This window comes from Nilaparvata lugens, chromosome 13 (genome assembly GCF_014356525.2).
Source record: "Nilaparvata lugens isolate BPH chromosome 13, ASM1435652v1, whole genome shotgun sequence".
In the NCBI taxonomy this organism is placed as follows: Eukaryota; Metazoa; Arthropoda; class Insecta; order Hemiptera; family Delphacidae; genus Nilaparvata; species Nilaparvata lugens.
The window spans coordinates 20,535,761-20,555,658 of NC_052516.1; the positions used below are offsets into that span (position 1 = coordinate 20,535,761).

Genomic DNA, 19,898 nt, shown 5'->3' on the forward strand with positions numbered 1-19,898 from the left:
TTTTTTAGGGATGATATGAAGTAGAAATAGTATTCCATCGCTCATTCATATAGATAGCACATCATCAATTCCAATGTTATCCATATTGTTGAACCAAGCCTGGACTGGACCACATTACTACAATGAATATCTTCAATTCTCTCTCTACTGAAAAATTTTCAGGTGTATTCTAATGATTCAATGATATAATACAATAATTGAATTTTCAAGTGAATGCAAAAGAGGAGAATGTTATTATTTTGGCTGAACAAGTTTGTTCATTTTTCATGTCAACTATCATTCTTAACAGTTTATGAATCACACATTTGAAAATAATTCAGTTTCTGAAGATCCACCATTTTTAATCATAATTTCTCACTGTCTTTCCTTTTTTAGGTTGATTAAGTTCCATGTTTCCTCAAGCACTTCTGTACTTTAGAACATATATTATTGTTGAAGGTCGAAGAAATCCTTGTTTTCTGAAAATCAATCGCTCCCCAACATTTATCGTTGATCAAGTCACATCAAGACCCATACTACTCAAAACATTTTATGGAATTCAACATAGTTCAAAGTTCAAAAGTCAAATTTTTCAAGAATCATCAAACGGGCATTCTTAATGTATGTTTCTATTCTTCCAAGGTGAGATTTTTGATTCACGAAGGGTTATCGTTCAGGAAGAGAAGTGTTAAAGTGGAAAAGGTAGAGGAAAAAAGACTCACAACATCTGGGATTAAAGGATTAAATAGTTCATCTCAATTTACTTTATAGCTTCCAAGAAAGAGAACGGATTCCCAGTAATAATTTATTTGGCAAACAGCGCTAATTGTTGAAATTCGGAGCGGAATTCTTCCGACAACAAATTGAAAATGATCAATTCACCGAACCTTTTATACTCTGAAACAGGACGGCAGCAAAAATCCGCCGTTCGTAATTCTTTTCTTCCGCGCCACGAAAACATTAATTCCCTTTTGTGATTTGGTCGAAGACTTCCCGGGAAAATGTATTATTCTCAAATTGAAAGGGATCATTCCAGAATTCATTTTTCCGTCAATGCCGGGAAAGCCACTCCGAGACAGTAACAGATCGTTTTTCTTGTTTTTCCGACATGTTTTCCGGCTAGAAGGCTTAGGAGCCGGGTTTAAGACCCCATGTCGAGTGGGGGTCTACGCTACCAGTTTTTTTTTCAGTTGGGAAACGAAGAATACAGAAGAAAGCCAAGAATGCTTTCATGAATTTTAAAACGAATGCTACTGCGTTGTTTGCACAATGTAATTGGGAAGGATTTCTATCTTGTTAGTAGTGTTCTGTTTGTTTTAGCCGACCTATTATTTCTTACGGCTGTGGGATCAAATATGTAAGGGCTGATCAAGTCCAGGAAAGTGTAAAAACAACGAGCATACTAATATCACGTGCTGGGAAAATTTTGTATTTGAACTTAAATGGGCTAATTGTGCAGCTCAAAGTAACAGGTGCTTTGGGAAAGAGGAGAATTGCTAAGAGAGAATTAACAATCATTGCATCATTGCAATCAACTGTATTATAGCTGTGGGTATTGGTGATGATGATGATGATGATGATGATGATGATGATGATGATGATGATGATGATGATGATGATGATGATGATGATAGTAGTAGTAATGATAATAGAGGATTAGGGAGAAGTTCATGTATTCAACATAATGGGAGAATTCTTGCTGAATGTTAGATTTGCATTATTGCAGCTGATGGCTTATTAAAGCCAAAACTATTAATTGCAATGTTATTGGTTTGTAATCTGGATGATTTTATTGTTTGAGTGGCTCTTGCATAATTTATGTCTTGAAGGAATAAGAAAAGATAGCACAAGAAGATAAACCATGATATTGGGCATATCAAAGAAAAACTTCTTATGCTATCCTCTCTTTATGGTTATGTTAACTTACTTATATAACTACTATAACTCACTATAGCTTACATAAGTTATAATTACTCATTTTTATTGTCATTCTTTTACTAATTTGCTTGCTCATTAGGCAGAACAATTCCTTACTGATTCAATTGTATATACAAATTAATCTACATGGTACACTGTCAAGAGAGACTTTGTCAAGAAGTCATTGTGTTCCACTGAATTTGAACAACATACATAAAAGTCATGAAAATATATTATTCAAGTAGCTTTTTCATTTATAAATAGCTTATATTAATAAGATTGTAGTTTTTTTTTTTGTCTTATGGTTTATGGTTTTTGAAGGGACGGATTCAAAGGTTCAAGGAACCCACACTTCAACCGAAGCTTATTGTGTTCCCAATTGTGTTCTCGTATGTCCTTTACAAGAACCAGGAGTTTTTCCCTATACTAACATTCCATTCATCAACTGGTTGCAATCCTTGTCGCAATCCAGTGTGATATGCTTGGCAGTCTCTTCAGATTGATTAGTCCTCGTGACCTCGTGTCCTACGTGACCCACATTTATGCCTGGTCTTTCACCCATCACTGGCCTCTTGGGTTTTCCTTTATGCCCCTCCGAAACTTTGCAGGGTCAAAAGTCTCACCTCTCCCAAGAGGTTTTGCCTAAATGGCCGACCTTCTTTGAGCAGTGGAGAGTTTTGGCCTCTCCACCCACAAACTCGTGACCTACGTGAGTTCCACTCCTGGCCTTTTTGTAGGTCCTTCCGCTGAGAAAGGGGACGCTTAACTGCCTCCAGGGCATCCGGCGCCCGGATTGGACATCCGGACTCAGCCTCTTGACCCACATTTGTGCCTGGAGTTTCGCCCATCTCTGGTCTCTTAGGTTTCTCTTCTTGCCCCTCCGAAACTGCCCTGATGGGGCAGATCCCGTGGGTTTGAAGGCAAAGCAACTTCTGGAGTTGCCTTGAGGACCATTTTAGTCGCCTTCTACGACAAGCATGGATACTGTTGGTGAATTCTGGTTTTCAACACATTCTTGAGTACGATGATCGACTCAAAGTTCCCTAAACCCACAATGGGCTTTTTTGTCTTGATTTGATAGAGTTAAGCTTGTATTACAATAGACCACAGTTTGTCGCCAAATGTCCTAGCTAGTCGCGGGGCATTAGTAGTAGTTCTTTCACTATCACCTAGACCAGTGGTTCTCAAAGTGTGGGGCGCGACCCCCAAGGGGGGCGCGATGAATGCTCAGGAGGGAGGGCGAAGCTTGGTTGGGAATTATTTAAATTTACTTCAAAAATAATTACGATAAGCAATCTTTCCACTTTTAAAATTCTACTTGAAAATATTTTAATGAGGACTTGAATTGTTTGGCATGGATTCAAAACCCATTCAAATTCTAGATCAAGGAGTGCTCCCTCAACATTATAGAAAATGAATACCTCATTGATCTCCTAGATGACTATGCGCTCAAAATTAAGTTTGAAGAATATTCTCTCATATCCTTTTGGATTGGTGTGCAAAAGGAACGCCCATTTTGAGTGAAAAGGCATTGAAGACATTGACGCCATTTGCGATATCTTATTCGTGTGAAACTGGGTTTTCTTCTCCAGCTGCCATAAAAAGTAAATTTACATCAATACTGGATGTGACCCAGGAACTTGGAGTAGCGTAATCAGAGCTGACACCTCTTTTCAACTAACTTTGTGCGAAAAAACAAGCTCATCCTTCAAACTGAAGCTCTTTTTATTGCTAATTGCTATGACAAACAAAAGTAGCAACTATTTACTATAGTAGATATAGTACCGGAATGAATTATATAGTATATTTCGCACCTAGAGCAGAAAATGAGATTATTCCGGCTCGAAATCGGTTTTCAAGTCCGAGGCTGTAGGCCGAGGACTAGTAGAGATTGAGAGCCAGAAAAACATTTTTGCCTGTGGTGCCGAACGATATTTTTCGCCACACTACAGGTATTGCTGACAAAATAAATAAAGAATATTTGTTATCGTACCTATCTCTTGATTTTGGTGGTAGAAGATTTGCAGTCAGGATTTCAGATTCTTTTAAAATTTCACTTGGAATATCACGGGCGTCGTCATCTTCAAGCATTTTTGAAAACTTGGAATGTGCTAATCAACAATTGATGATTGAATAAAAATGTTTGCGAAGCGAATGCTGAATTAGTTTGATTCGAAACTCGAACTGAAATCATGGCGACTTTGATGAAGAAAGTGGACACTCGCCCGATCTAGCGGATGACTTATTAACTACGGACTTCCAAGCGGCTGGAAAGAGAACACTTTCTGGCCTAGACCGGAAAAGAAACCTGTTTCTTACGTCAGACGAGAGTCATCTGCAAACAAGGTCTTTCAGATCTACGTAGGGACTGGAAAACAGCTGCTTTCTGTGCAGTGTGGCGAAAATAATTTTTTGTTTGGAATTCATACGCTTATACATGTAGGGGGGCCCAGGGCTAGACGATTACCTAGTGTTACCCAGTTACCATGTAGGAGGGGGTGGTTTTCTTAGTGTGATCCACCAATCCTCATGTCTCACTGGTGTCACAGTGTGATATGCTTGGCAGTCTCTTCAGATTGATTAGTCCTCGTGACCTCGTGTCCTACGTGACCCACATTTATGCCTGGTCTTTCACCCATCACTGGCCTCTTGGGTTTTCCTTTATGCCCCTCCGAAACTTTGCAGGGTCAAAAGTCTCACCTCTCCCAAGAGGTTTTGCCTAAATGGCCGACCTTCTTTGAGCAGTGGAGAGTTTTGGCCTCTCCACCCACAAACTCGTGACCTACGTGAGTTCCACTCCTGGCCTTTTTGTAGGTCCTTCCGCTGAGAAAGGGGACGCTTAACTGCCTCCAGGGCATCCGGCGCCCGGATTGGACATCCGGACTCAGCCTCTTGACCCACATTTGTGCCTGGAGTTTCGCCCATCTCTGGTCTCTTAGGTTTCTCTTCTTGCCCCTCCGAAACTGCCCTGATGGGGCAGATCCCGTGGGTTTGAAGGCAAAGCAACTTCTGGAGTTGCCTTGAGGACCATTTTAGTCGCCTTCTACGACAAGCATGGATACTGTTGGTGAATTCTGGTTTTCAACACATTCTTGAGTACGATGATCGACTCAAAGTTCCCTAAACCCACAATGGGCTTTTTTGTCTTGATTTGATAGAGTTAAGCTTGTATTACAATAGACCACAGTTTGTCGCCAAATGTCCTAGCTAGTCGCGGGGCATTAGTAGTAGTTCTTTCACTATCACCTAGACCAGTGGTTCTCAAAGTGTGGGGCGCGACCCCCAAGGGGGCGCGATGAATGCTCAGGAGGGAGGGCGAAGCTTGGTTGGGAATTATTTAAATTTACTTCAAAAATAATTACGATAAGCAATCTTTCCACTTTTAAAATTCTACTTGAAAATATTTTAATGAGGACTTGAATTGTTTGGCATGGATTCAAAACCCATTCAAATTCTAGATCAAGGAGTGCTCCCTCAACATTATAGAAAATGAATACCTCATTGATCTCCTAGATGACTATGCGCTCAAAATTAAGTTTGAAGAATATTCTCTCATATCCTTTTGGATTGGTGTGCAAAAGGAACGCCCAATTTTGAGTGAAAAGGCATTGAAGACATTGACGCCATTTGCGATATCTTATTCGTGTGAAACTGGGTTTTCTTCTCCAGCTGCCATAAAAAGTAAATTTACATCAATACTGGATGTGACCCAGGAACTTGGAGTAGCGTAATCAGAGCTGACACCTCTTTTCAACTAACTTTGTGCGAAAAAACAAGCTCATCCTTCAAACTGAAGCTCTTTTTATTGCTAATTGCTATGACAAACAAAAGTAGCAACTATTTACTATAGTAGATATAGTACCGGAATGAATTATATAGTATATTTCGCACCTAGAGCAGAAAATGAGATTATTCCGGCTCGAAATCGGTTTTCAAGTCCGAGGCTGTAGGCCGAGGACTAGTAGAGATTGAGAGCCAGAAAAACATTTTTGCCTGTGGTGCCGAACGATATTTTTCGCCACACTACAGGTATTGCTGACAAAATAAATAAAGAATATTTGTTATCGTACCTATCTCTTGATTTTGGTGGTAGAAGATTTGCAGTCAGGATTTCAGATTCTTTTAAAATTTCACTTGGAATATCACGGGCGTCGTCATCTTCAAGCATTTTTGAAAACTTGGAATGTGCTAATCAACAATTGATGATTGAATAAAAATGTTTGCGAAGCGAATGCTGAATTAGTTTGATTCGAAACTCGAACTGAAATCATGGCGACTTTGATGAAGAAAGTGGACACTCGCCCGATCTAGCGGATGACTTATTAACTACGGACTTCCAAGCGGCTGGAAAGAGAACACTTTCTGGCCTAGACCGGAAAAGAAACCTGTTTCTTACGTCAGACGAGAGTCATCTGCAAACAAGGTCTTTCAGATCTACGTAGGGACTGGAAAACAGCTGCTTTCTGTGCAGTGTGGCGAAAATAATTTTTTGTTTGGAATTCATACGCTTATACATGTAGGGGGGCCCAGGGCTAGACGATTACCTAGTGTTACCCAGTTACCATGTAGGAGGGGGTGGTTTTTCTTAGTGTGATCCACCAATCCTCATGTCTCACTGGTGTCACAGTGTGCTTATAACACGGGTTGCTCTCTGGTGACCACTTGATATTAGGGACTCGCCATCATCATCTGAGTTCCACGGTATGGGCATGTCTTCATAATTATTGAAAACAATCCTCAATTGTATGGTTTTGAGACCATGAATTTGAGACCACTTTCTCCTTGTCTTTTCAACATCTCTCTCAGCTGCTGGTTTGTAATGAAGAGCTTCCACCTACCAGTTGGCATTCTGTCAAAATTGGCATTCTAGCAACAGTCTATGATGACTAAATGTGATTAAGACCAAAAGGTTCTGAAAAAGGTAAAAAATTATAAAATAGGAATGCAAGATCCCTGCAACCACTTGGTATGTGAAGGTTTCCAATCCTAAATGATAACTCACTTGAAAATCTTGAAATATTCATTCCATTACCTAATTCACTTAACCTAGAAATTCAACACTATATCCACCTGCTCTTAGCTAAGTGAATAACTTGTGGACTAGGTATATCGTATACATAATACAGTGTATATTATAATACTCTAGGAAGTATATAAATTATGTAAGGCGACAAGCAGTGATGTGGAGAAGGAATAGTAAAAGAGAGCAAAAGAACAGTAGTGTACTGCCAACACAACAACAAAAGAAAGCGCAGAAAAAAGAGGATAAAAGGAAAAAGAATAAGAATGATACACAAAGCGAAAATATTTACAATACAAATTGCGGTAGAGTGAGTAGTCCCCAGTCAGTCACGGTAGGGAATTCCTATTCCCCCTCCTACTCCTTCTCCTCTACATCAACCTACTAAACCCTCTCCTCCAATATAACCTTCTCCTCCTCTTCCTCTTATTCCTCCTCCTCCTATTACGTCTCCCCCATCACCTCATCATCCTCCTCCAACTCCTACTCCGTCAACTCTAACTCACAATCTTCCTCCTCCTCCTACTCCTCCTCCTCCTCCTATTACGTCTCCTCCTCCATCCTATCCTTCTCTTCCCCTTATTACTCCTCCTCTCCTCCTCATTCGAAGCAAAGCAAAGACGGATCTAGATTAGAATTGCAAAGCGACAAATGTCGGTCTGTCTTTCTGGCTTTCAGCGACCAGAAAAGAGTGGGGGGAAGGATTAAAATGCAGTAGTGAGGAGGAGGAGGCCTAGGAGTAGGAGGAGGTGGAGGAAGAAGAGAATTTGGTAGAGAGTTACTGGGAAGGATTTTTTAAATATTCTTTCCCAAGGATGGACATTCATTAAGTCCAAAGTTCCGCCAATTTATTTAGATGCATTACAATATTATTTTGTATAGTTATTCCAAATTGCTTCTTTCTCTCATATCATATGCAGTGCAATATGCAGTGCATATGCAAATTTTCTTAGTTTATGTTATATAAATTCATGTGAAACCTCGCTGTATTGTAAGCTATTGTATAAGTGTATAAGCCAGTAAATTGTAATGTACATAAATAAAGTACTCAATCTCTCTCTCTTTCTTTCCTTCTCACTCTTTCTTTCTTTCTCTCTCTTTCTTTCTCTCTCTTTCTTTCTTTCTTTCTCTTTCTCGTTCTTTCTTTCTCACACACTCTCTCTCTCTCCTTCTCTCTCTAATTACTTGCATTCTTCCAAATTTAGCCTTTATTTAAATTATTCCAATTTTTCCCCCCATCTTAATTTTCTTCTTTCATACCACTGTTTCAAAGCTCCACAGATTACTGTATGTAATAGTCATATATTAAGTAATATTCCTATCTTATCTGAAAGGATCAATTTTTTTTCTCTATGTATGCTGAAAATTATTTTTGCATTAATTGAGAAACATTAATTTTCCTTCAAATATAGATTTTTTGAAATCTTGCCTCTATTAGCTTACCGTTAATCTTCATGTGGACTGATCATTGATTCTGAACATGCATTTCATCATAACCAAAGTTGTAAATAATTATTATTCTTGACTAGCAGGTAACCCGTGCTCCGCAAGGGTCTATTTTGAAATTTGACGAAATGGAATTTTGAAGAATTGAAAGTAGGCCTATAACCATCCTCGGTTAATTAAGAATCTATATGCAGAATTTCAAGTTAATCATTCCAGTAGTTCAGACGTGATGACGCTTCAAACATAATTTCCTATCCCGTACGTGTATAAGCCAGTTTTTACTTTCCTTGCCCTATTACCATAGGTAAGGAAAGTATTGCTTTTCGAAAAAAATTATGGTGCCCTAATTTCTAAATTTCTATACGTTTCAAGGTCCCCTGAGTCCAAAAAAGTGTTTTTTGGGTATTGGTCTGTATGTGTGTATGTGTGTGTGTGTGTGTGTGTGTGTGTGTGTGTGTGTGTGTGTGTGTGTGTGTGTGTGTGTGTGTGTGCGTGTATGAGTTTATGTGCGTCTGTGTACACGATATCTCATCTATCAATTAACGGAATGACTTGGAATTTGGAACTCAAGGTCCTTTCCCTATAAGGATCCAACACGAACAATTTCGAACAAATCCAATTCAAAATGGCGGCTAAAATGGCTTAAATGTTGTCAAAAACAGGGTTTTTCGCGATTTTCTGAAAAACGGCTCCAACGATTTTGATCAAATTTATACCTAAAATAGTCATTGATGAGCTCTATCAACTGCCACAAGTCTCATATCTGTAAAAATTTCAGGAGCTCCGCCCCATCAATGCAAAGTGTGATTTTAGATTCCCAATTATCAGGCTTCAGATACAATTTAAACAAAAAATTTCCAGTGGAAAAGTTTGAGCATAAAAATCTCTACAATTAATGTTCAGTGACATTTCCACCTAAAATTGAAAATAAGCTCGAAATTCGAGAAAATGTGTTTATTCAATAATGCAAACTGTTGGCAACTGTTGATTCTATTAAATCATTCACTATGAAGAGATAGCAGACTTCGTGTGTCTCCAGCGTTATTGTTCTCTTACCAGCTGGCAGATCTTTGAATAGTAGACTCGAGATGCGCGGGAACACTAGCGTCAGGTGATCAATTTTCATAACGGCGAGGAAAGTTGTGTGAGTGCGCCACACCAGATTTTTTCCTTTATTATGGTATAGTTTATGAGCTATGACATTTAGGTTCAAAACTAGACTAACTAGAGTGATAGAGATAGTTGAGGGGGCTAATGTAATGATATATTGACAATGACGATGATCTACTATAAAGATGAAATGAGAGAGGCATAACTCAAGTTATAATCAAGTTCATGAAATCAATATTGGGAGATCTGAATATCTCCAAATATCATCATGTTCCTCAAGTTAATGTTCATCTTTACACATGGAAATGGATGTGAGATTGCATTTTTGTCCATTCAAATGCTAATGTATATGAATTAATTATTAGTTGACAGCATTTAATTTGGATTTTTATTTGATAATTATTATAATGTTCATATTTATCTCCCACTGTATACAAAATCAATGACAAAACCTCAAAAAGGATACCATCTTATTAGAGTAGAGTGATTTCAATTATCTCTTGGAATATCATTAATACTAAGATTGATAAACGAAATGAGTGAGACCATCTGTGGAAGTATCCAACCTGAAAATAGAGCATTTAACGCGAATGCAAGCCTATTCAGGAGCCGTCTGATTAGCAGTTATGCAAAAGCAAAATTATACCTCAGCTTAATACGCCCTGTAGTGACCTATGGCTCGGAGACATGGACAATAACAGAGAAAGATGAAAACAAACTCCATGTCTTTGAAAGAAGAGTACTGCGGAAAATTAATGGCCCAGTAAGACAGGGGTTGGAATAGCGAATCCGTTCCAACAAGAAATTGGAAGACCTGAGGGAAGGACAGACCATGGTTCGATTTAAAAAGGCTCAAAGAATTAGTTGTTGGTTCAAGTGGAAAGGATGACTGCGGGCAGAATTGTGATGTGGTGCGGGAAAGACTTCACAGTAGGAGACACAGAGGGCGGCCCAGGAAAAAATGGCTGGATGAGGTGCTGAATGATGTTAGGAGTTTGGGAGTGAGGGGATGGAGAGGCATAGTCAACGATAGAGATGCGTGGAGGTTGATAGTTGCGGAGGCCAAGGCTCACCATGGGCTGTAGCGTCATAGGAGAAGAGAACTAAGATTGATAGGAACGACTGAATACAATACAAAAATACGTCAATCAAAACACTCCAATTAGCACAGTTTTATTCATTACTTTTCAATATTGCAGCATTATTTTTTACAGTTTTTCAGTGCACTTTTTTATCTCGTTAGTAATGGAAAGTACTAAAAACGTCCGAACGAATTTCGACCAAAATGTTGACGAGACTTTATCACAGTCATCGATACAGAGAATAATGCTTTCAACCAACTGGAAGCGGAATAGGAAAACAACTGAATTCAGGAAAATTGCTTTCCAACGAGAGAATTGTGGAGAATGAGAGTTCCAGTTGTTCATGTCCCATTCAAAAACAATGAGTGACCCTTTTTCACAATTGAATGACAATGAGCAAACATTTTGTAGCTCAGGGCTTTGTAGAGGTACAGAGAAAAGGTTGGTACATCCCTAGGCATGTGGAGTAGTTTACTCGAAGTTTATTAGAAAACGCAATTTCACTACAATTTAATATCAGTACATTTGGGCATTTCAATCAGGTACTGTGCTCATATTCAGTCATGTATTAGACATGTAGACAATACTCGAAGTTTATTACAAAGAACCATTTTCCCATTTTCACTACAATATTTAATATCAGTACATTTTGGGAGTTCACTCAGGTACATTTGGGCATTTTTTGTGAGTGAAGATGGTGGATGATGTCAGGGAGGAGAGAAAATACTTGATGCTGAATAGAATAGCACACGACAGAGAGAAATGGAGGAGGAATCATAAATGGACCTGTCCTAGGGCAGAATACTGATGATGATGATGATGATGATTATGTGGGTACCACAACAGTTTGGTGACAATAGTTAGGTAGCTTTTTCATGTAGCCTAGGTAAAGGTTTGTAAAAATATATTTGTGATATTCAAGGATAATGTGAAATTTTCAGTTCAATATTATCATCAAAATTTTATATTTGTTTGCTTTTTAAATGTGAATTTGTGTTTGAAAATAGTTTTCTTGATTTAAAACTTTATAAATAATAACTCAGGAAGTAAAAGTGCAAATTTTTAGTGAGAAAATATGAAGAACCGAATACATAACCTATTAACTTTTGTGTTGATACGAAATCACATTGAATGAAAAAGACTAAGAAATTGTCAAAAACCACAGATTTATTGATACTTAGAAAGACCGGTTTCGGTTATTACACCATTATTAATCTATGATAAACTCATAACCTCAATCGTTAACCTCAATAAACTCAATCTTTTTTAAATAAATCTGTGGTTTTTGACAATTTCTTAGTCTTTTTCATTCAATATGAATGATACCACAATATCAACTTCTCAACTACACAAAAAGTGAAATTACATTGGGTAATACGGCAAGGCAGAACATCCAAAAGGATCTCTCTCCTTTGGCAGAAAGCCAAAATAAAAAATAAATAGATAAATAAGGATAATGGTACCAATATAGATGAATATGAGTATATCTAATGATCTAGTACCAATGAGTTGAAAAAATTAGTTTTTAAAACATTGGTTCATCTGCGTGCTGAATTATTTTAAAAGAGGTATGATGACAATTTTTGTGGAATTATAACAGAAACATGTGTATTTATGTAAATGAGGCTACTCGACAGTTTTATTACATAAAATTACTGGTACAATTTCTTATTTCCTTCTACATTAACACTTTCATTTTATTTTATAACTATTGTATTTTATAAAACTCTAAAGTGAAAGAACACTCACATTGCTGCAAAATGCAGCCGCAACAAATACTGTGAGTGTTTTTTCACTTTAAAGTTAAAAAGAAATACAATAGTAATAATTCCAGTGAAAACAAGATGGATAACCAACGACAACGAATTCATTTTATTTGATGTGGTCAATATCGTTCACTGAATTAATATTTTTTAAATTTGAAGTTTAATTGATTCTATTTTTTTATTTATGTTATGTTACAGCCAAACTGGACGGCGTGAAAACGTATATGCGCATGCGCAGAGTGCCTAATCACCTACAGGTGAAAGTGATCAAGTGGTTCGATTACCTGTGGCTCACACAAAAGTGCTCAGACGAGGAGAAGGCTGTCAGTTGTTTACCTGGTTAGTATTTTTGTGTAATATTCGTTTTTCATTAGTTTACAAAATATTTCGTTTTTCAGTATTTCATTGAAAAAACAGATCTACTCATTTACTAGTTGAAAAATAATGCCTTACAACCCTTTTGAAAACTTCGAGTATTCAAAATTCTTGAAAACTTTCTAAAGGGTAGCATGTCATTATTTTCTAACAAACAAATTAAATTACCCTGGAAAATTACTTTTTTAGAAAATATGAAACTACTTATTCGCATTGGAAAATACTGAGGCCCGGTTGCTCTAAAGCCTGTTATATTTTAATCATAATCGAATATCACGAGAACCAATCACAGAAGACTTTCTTAAGAGGAATGATTCTCTGATTGGTTCTCGTGCCATTCAATCATGGCTAAAATTGAATAGGATTTTGTGCAAATGGGTCTGAGTTGAACAATACAACTAGGCTACTCTATTTTAAACTCTCTATAACTTCAAGTTGTAGATAAACATCAACGGATTATAATTTGTAACAGAAAACACAAAACAATCACAAAACGGTGAAAAATTTTACTTATTAATCATGCAAAATTATCAAATTTAATCATTATGCAGTAAGTATTAATTTGAAAAATAATTGTGTACCATTGGATCAATAAAAGTCCTTCATTACAACTCAGCCATGTAGAAGCTAGATAATATAGTTCATATCACACTCTACCCCGAGGTGTTTGGACAATTTACCAAGGACAAATTAATGATTACTACATTAAAAGGTATCTTCACCTTATGATTCAAATTCACACAAATTCTTTAATCAACTAATTATGCAATTATTTCTTCATTATAACTTCATGTAGGAGTTGAATAATACAGTTCATATAATCACTCCACAGCAGAATTCGCCCTCATCAGAATAGGCCTACTCTACACCATACAAGATAAAAGATCACGATAATTAAATACGGTAGCACAATAAACTATAACTATCAGACTATAGGTTGTTGACTTCAGGAAATGACTGTTTCCGGCTTGATCTCAACAGTTATAATCAGAGTTATCACCAGAGCAGTTATCAACAGTTAAAACAGTTATCAACAGAGCAAATAAACATGTTCAAGAATTAGGTGTAGGATTCTAATCAAGTGAAAAATAATTGGATGTGTGATGAAATGAAGGTGGAAAAACAAAGAATGATGCTTTTGAAAAAATGGCGAGGAACTAGGAAAACAGAACAATAAATGGATTTGTAGGAGGGTGAATGGCCAATATCACTCAACTCACTCAATCCTCAACGTTCAAATCTCAATTCACAATAATTCTCAATTTTCAATTCTCAATTCTCAATTTTCAACTTTCAATTCTCAATTCTCCTCATTTCTCAACTCTCAATTCTCCTTCTCAATTATTAATTCTCATTTTTTCAATTCTCAAATCTTAATCCTCGGTCCTCAATTTTCAATCCTGGATTCTCAATTCTCGAAATCGTTCTACGTAGGCTGCGGCTCACATCTCTGAATATGAGACGATCTTCGAGTAGGCTCATGTTTACAATGTGATATTCAATTGACATGGCATGCTCTATCGCTTTTCCGGGAAAAATCTCGGGAAATGGCCGATTCGTTTTCATTGGCATTTCCACGAAAACTGAATTTCACGTTTGGGAGCAGCCAGGCTATCAACTGAACAACTCTTCTGTAGTCGATTATCGAAAGGTGAAACGATGAATAATAACTATAAGAGATCATCGGTTACAGTAATTGTTTGTAAGCCTTGTTTTTCACTTGCAGTGTTATTATTTTCACATGATCCATGATTTTATAGGTAGTGGATAGTTATATAGTGATAATTCGAGTAATTTTAGTTATTTTAAAATTATTCTAAATTCAAAATTTACAGTTTCATTTATAGTTTATTTTGGACTAAAATTCTATAAAAATTGTACAAGTGAAATTCTAACCTTATCTTGGACTTTGTCACCTATAAATCTGGAAGAAAAATAGCACAAGGACTACCTTATTATTTTATCTTTCAATGTTATTACATTAGTGTAATTTGCATTGTAAATAATAAATATTAGAGATTAATTCGAAATTGATGAAGTCTACTCTTTGACTTGATATTTTATTTTAGATTTGCATTAAGTACTTATCAGGTGTAATCTATTTACAACGATCTATAACAACAAATAAATTATGATAAAACAAGACTAGTATAAGAGTTTATCAGTTTTCAACTCATAAAGCAAAATTAAAATATTGAGCGAAAATTAATTTAACAATCATTGAAAAAGAGGGACATTCACTATTCGATTTCTTGTTCAGTGTGAGCTGTTGGATTCAAAGTCTAATCGTGAATGGGGTTGATATATTATATGCATATGCATTCATAGGCCAAAGTTGGAGAAAGCATAATTTTACACTTAATATGTTAAATACTAATGGAATCTAGTACGTTCTGGAGCCACTGACATGCCTCTTCTTCAGCATCATGAACTTCTGTCAGCCCTCCATGATAGGAGTGTTGTGGACACTCAGATAATAGGTGATTCATTGATTGAATTTGTCCACATTGGCACAGAGGATCAGAGGTGTATCCCCATGCTGTCATCAGCTCAGCACACCTTCCCACCTGCGTCCTGAACCGGTTAAGGCCACACCACTCTCTACGTCTCAGCTGGGTGCCAGGGACAATATTATTAGGGTCATCCACAAGGCCTTCCTGACCTCTCCCTGCAACCATCTCAGTCTCCATAACTCCCTCGCACTTCTTATTTCCTCCTGCTCATCAAGTCTCAAGTATCTTCTTGACTTGAGGCGCCTTGGTGGAGGGTTAGCCAAATCTCTAGAGACTGGGAGATCCTCATGAATGTGTTGCAACTGGGAAATGAACTTGTTCTTCTTCTCCAACCTTCTGAGATCTGGAGGCATGATGTTACTAAGCACAGGTAACCACTCAATGGGGTTGATGATGTTGGATGTCTATCCGGACGAGTTGGATCAACTGGACGTCCCATCCTAAGTTCAACCGCATAGTCAGAGTAGAGTTTGAACGTGAGTGGGGATGTTGAACTATTGGACAACCAGTTGGAGTGTGGGTGGTTAAAGATCCGACTTTACTCCGTACAAAATTACTTTTGACTTGGAGGGACAGAAAGGTGACGGTGATGTCGCCGTTCTGAACCGGCCAGCGTTCTCTTATTCCCAATGAGTGTTCAGCTGCTCATGATACGCATCAGATGTTTCCTCTCTGAAAGCACTCAGTCGACTGAGTCCAATTGACAAATTGGCAACTGCGCTTTTACCTATGACTCTATTCATCACTGTAATTGGCTGATCTCCCTCTATTTCTCTGCGCCGCATATTCCTCCAAGTCAAAAGTAATTTTGTAAGGAGTTCGGAGTAAAGTTGTCTTACCTATTGGTCCAACATCATTGGACCTCACAAGTCGCATAGTGAATGGCTTTGCAACTTTCCTCTTGACAAGATCCTTCAATCCAAAAAAGCTACTCTATAATATAAGTGATGAAAAAAGGAAACATAGAAGCTTTCTTCATGAATAGAGTCGAATTGAGAAATTGGATGAGAGAACAGAGAATAAAATAATATCAATTTCAAAATTCAAAATCTTCTTAGAGGCGAAACACTTGTGAAACAAGATCGGGGATGCGTTATTTCTCCATTTCTTCAACGGTTTGAAAATTCTTCCACAAAAATCACAATGATTTGAAACGAAATGTTTCTGAGAGAAATGAGATACGGCTTCCTTCTGTATGACTGCTTACGAAAGGTGTTTTACTGACACTTTTTCTTTTTATCTTCTTATTCTTTTTCTCCTTTCTCTCCTTCTTTTTCTTCTCTTCCTTAACTTCCATCCTCATTTTTTTCTTTTTTCTCTCATTTTTCCTGGTTAGTTATTTCGGAATTCTTTTCCTACCGTTATTTTCCTTCATGATCTGAATGCTGCTTTGTAGTTCTTTCGCAAGAGAAATGATCCTCTTTTGAACTTTATTCTATTTGAAAGAAACTCTTGTAATTGAGACGTTTGAAGAGCGTGAGAGGATTTTTTATTTGCTAAAAAGATGATATTCAAGATCAGAGTCGTACTTGGCTACATAGAGTGTTATTATCTTTAGTCGATTCTCTCACTCTATCAACTTCTCTTCTTTGAAGAGGAGTGTAATGACTGTTTCATTACAGTCATAAGGATGACGGTTGTCTGAAAATTGATTGAATTTTCTCACACACGCTGATTTTTAGCCGACACGACGCCCATATTGTCCTTCGATTGTCCGTTTTCACACTTACAGATTGTCGGCCGACATTCATTGGCCAACACTCAGAATTGTCCTTTGATTGGCTAATTCTCACCAGCAACATCTGATTCTCAGACAATTGGAGGACAATTCTGAAAGATGGCCAATAGGCTAAATGGCGGCCGACAATTGGTAAGTGTGAGAACGAACATTGGCTGATACGTTGGTGAATCTGAATGTCATGTCGGGTGTCGTGTCGGCGAGAAATCGGTATGTGTGAAAACATTCAATCGATTTTCAAACATCCACGTACTGTAAAAGCAGTCAACCTTATGACCTTTTCTTTCATTCTATTCAAGACTCTCTTCATATCGTCTATTAATATAAAATTGACATGATATACTTGTTCATTCATCCATTCACAACATTCAAATATCATTCATAACTAGAAAAAACAATCAACCAAAAACGTTAAAATGACAGTCATGCTTAGTTAGACCTCTAGACCCTTACTGTAAGAGCAAATTTTAATAATTTTTCAGTTTTTTCTGGTTTTTTCCGCATTTTCTCAGCTTATCCTTAGAACCAAACCACATAGGGCGTTTTATGACGTGTCGACAATGCAGGAAGCTCTCCGATTGGCATTTGGGAATCGGCTAATAGACCAGCCAATCGTAGAGCTTCCTGATTCACAATTTGTAATTATTTACAATTCCAAAATTTTTCACTTCTATTGCAAAACATTTTCAACAAACAAGAACTATAATAAAATACAAATTATTTTTGTTGTAAATAAATCCGTTTTAACTTGTTTTTCAAATAAATTTTAATTTCTAATGACATTTTTCAATGTGTGAACAGATAAACTGAAAGCAGAGATTGCCATCAACGTTCACCTGGACACGTTGAAAAGGGTGGAGATATTCCAAAACACGGAGGCTGGCTTCCTCTGCGAACTGGTTCTCAGGCTTAGGCCAGTACTATTCTCTCCAGGCGACTATATTTGTAGAAAAGGTGAGCTAATAGTTAGTAAATAGTTAATAGTTAGATAATAGTTATTTGGTAGTTAACTATTACAATGTTCAAGTATATTATACAGTTAGTATACCCTAATAGTTGTTCCCATTGAAAAAATTTCATGAACTAGCTGCAGGCGAGTGCGTTATCCTATAGTTTCTTGAGGGCAGCGAAGATACATTGAGCACGTATTACCTTAGAGAAAAGATAGCATAGGTAGATAATTATCTGATGGTATAGGTTGTTAATGTTCCAAATGACAAGCTGATTTCATGTTAACTCTAGGCAACCGATTGCTGCCTACTATTTTCTATTATTAGTGTTTTGGCCGGGTGAGAGTGTAAGAACAGCACAGAGAGACTACCAGCTTTACAAGAAATAACTAGGGGGACTCTCGGCTTAGTGAAATTTGGAATATAAAAGCCCCATAGCATGGGATATCTTCTTATGCTATCTTTTATCTATGTTATTACACATTTAGTTCTCCTATATTTACAATTAAATTGAGAAATTAGGGGTGGAAGTGTTGAATAATGGTTTTCTATTCCTCAACCAATGTGTATCATTTTGAAGAATGTTTGTTGTTGATTGAAAATATTGACATCATTCCTCATAGGAATGTTGTGAGGCTGATGGGGTTCAAACTTTAATATTCCAAAATTACATAGCTAAAAGTCACACACAAGGTATCTAGAATACATTACATTGTATTCTAGATACCTTGGTCACACATTTACAAGCTACAAGTCATCTGGTACATGTGACAAGTTGAAGTTGCACCTAAGTCATAGTTAAGCTGCGTTTACACCAAATTTATTAGCTAAATGTTAATAAGTTAAACCTTATAGATTCTATTAGATTGAACGGAACTTGACAAACACATATGTTCATCATATGTATGATAAATTATGTTCAATCTAATAGATTCTATAAGGATTAATTTCTTAACATTTTGTTAATAGCTTTGGTGTAAACGCAGCTTAACAAGTGACAAGTTAGAAGTTATGAGTTGTACAGGTATATAGTTGAAAGTTAGTTTATTCCAGTTCAGTCACAAAAAGGTGAGAACAGTAGAGCCTCGATTACACAGACCCCACTAGCTTGGAGGTTTGGATAGCCCGGATTAATTTTTGGAGAGAAGAAATCAATTTATTGAATTCAATTTTTAACTGTGGTCGAAACACTTTTAGTTTAGTATACAACCAGGTACAATATTCTCTTTCAAGAATCGTTTATAATAGAGCCCTGAGAACGGCTATTTGATGCTGATTATTCAACACTTTAATAATTAATATCCTGTTATTTTAGACGAACAGCCGATAGTGGCGTAGGTTATAAATAGAACCCTGAAGTTGACTTTTTGTGGCTGATACTTGAAAAATTCAATATTTTATATCCTGTTATTTTCGACAAACAGTTGATAATGGCTTAGGTTATAAATATAACCCTGAAATTGACTTTTCCTAACTGATTATCCAACAATTCAATATTTTATATCCTGCTATTTTCGACAAACAGCCGATAGTGACTTGGAGCCCCAATCTCGATCAATTTCCTCGAAGCCATCCCTCCTATTTCCAGCCACGGCATTGACTCAACTAATCCACACCCACGGCCTTCTTGATATCCGCGCCATTGATGAATTAACAACGCCGGTGATACCAGGAAACCCACTTTATATATTCTGAAATGGTAATTAGAACGGAGGCACACAGACTCTCTGCAGACTGTCGGCGGCGAAGCGCACACAGACTCTGCAGACGGTCTGCAAACAGCATTTGGTGTGTAAGCCAGGCCAGAATTCATTAGTGAGCCAAAAACTAACACAGACGCAAATCAAAGCGCCGCCGACATGAATCAAAGCATCTCAATGGATGCCGCTTCACTGAAAACTGTCAGCTTACGTTGAATGGAGAGCATTGGTGGTTTCTATAAGGAACACTGACAGTTGTGGAACTCTCTTTACCAACGCCTGTCTGACTCTGAAAGCTGGTG

The 19,898-nt window shown here is 37.2% G+C and overlaps 1 protein-coding gene across 8 annotated transcripts in view; it reads left to right on the forward strand.

Annotated features, from left to right (window-relative positions):
• Positions 1–19,898, forward strand: part of LOC111048438 (cyclic nucleotide-gated channel rod photoreceptor subunit alpha) — a 237,700-nt gene that overhangs the window by 194,556 nt on the left and 23,246 nt on the right. For all 8 annotated transcript variants that reach the window (XM_039440044.1, XM_039440050.1, XM_039440047.1 and 5 more), the window contains 2 exons: positions 12,519–12,659; positions 17,748–17,900. In XM_039440044.1, the coding sequence (XP_039295978.1) occupies positions 12,519–12,659; positions 17,748–17,900 (294 nt within the window). The remainder of the gene's footprint in view (positions 1–12,518; positions 12,660–17,747; positions 17,901–19,898) is intronic.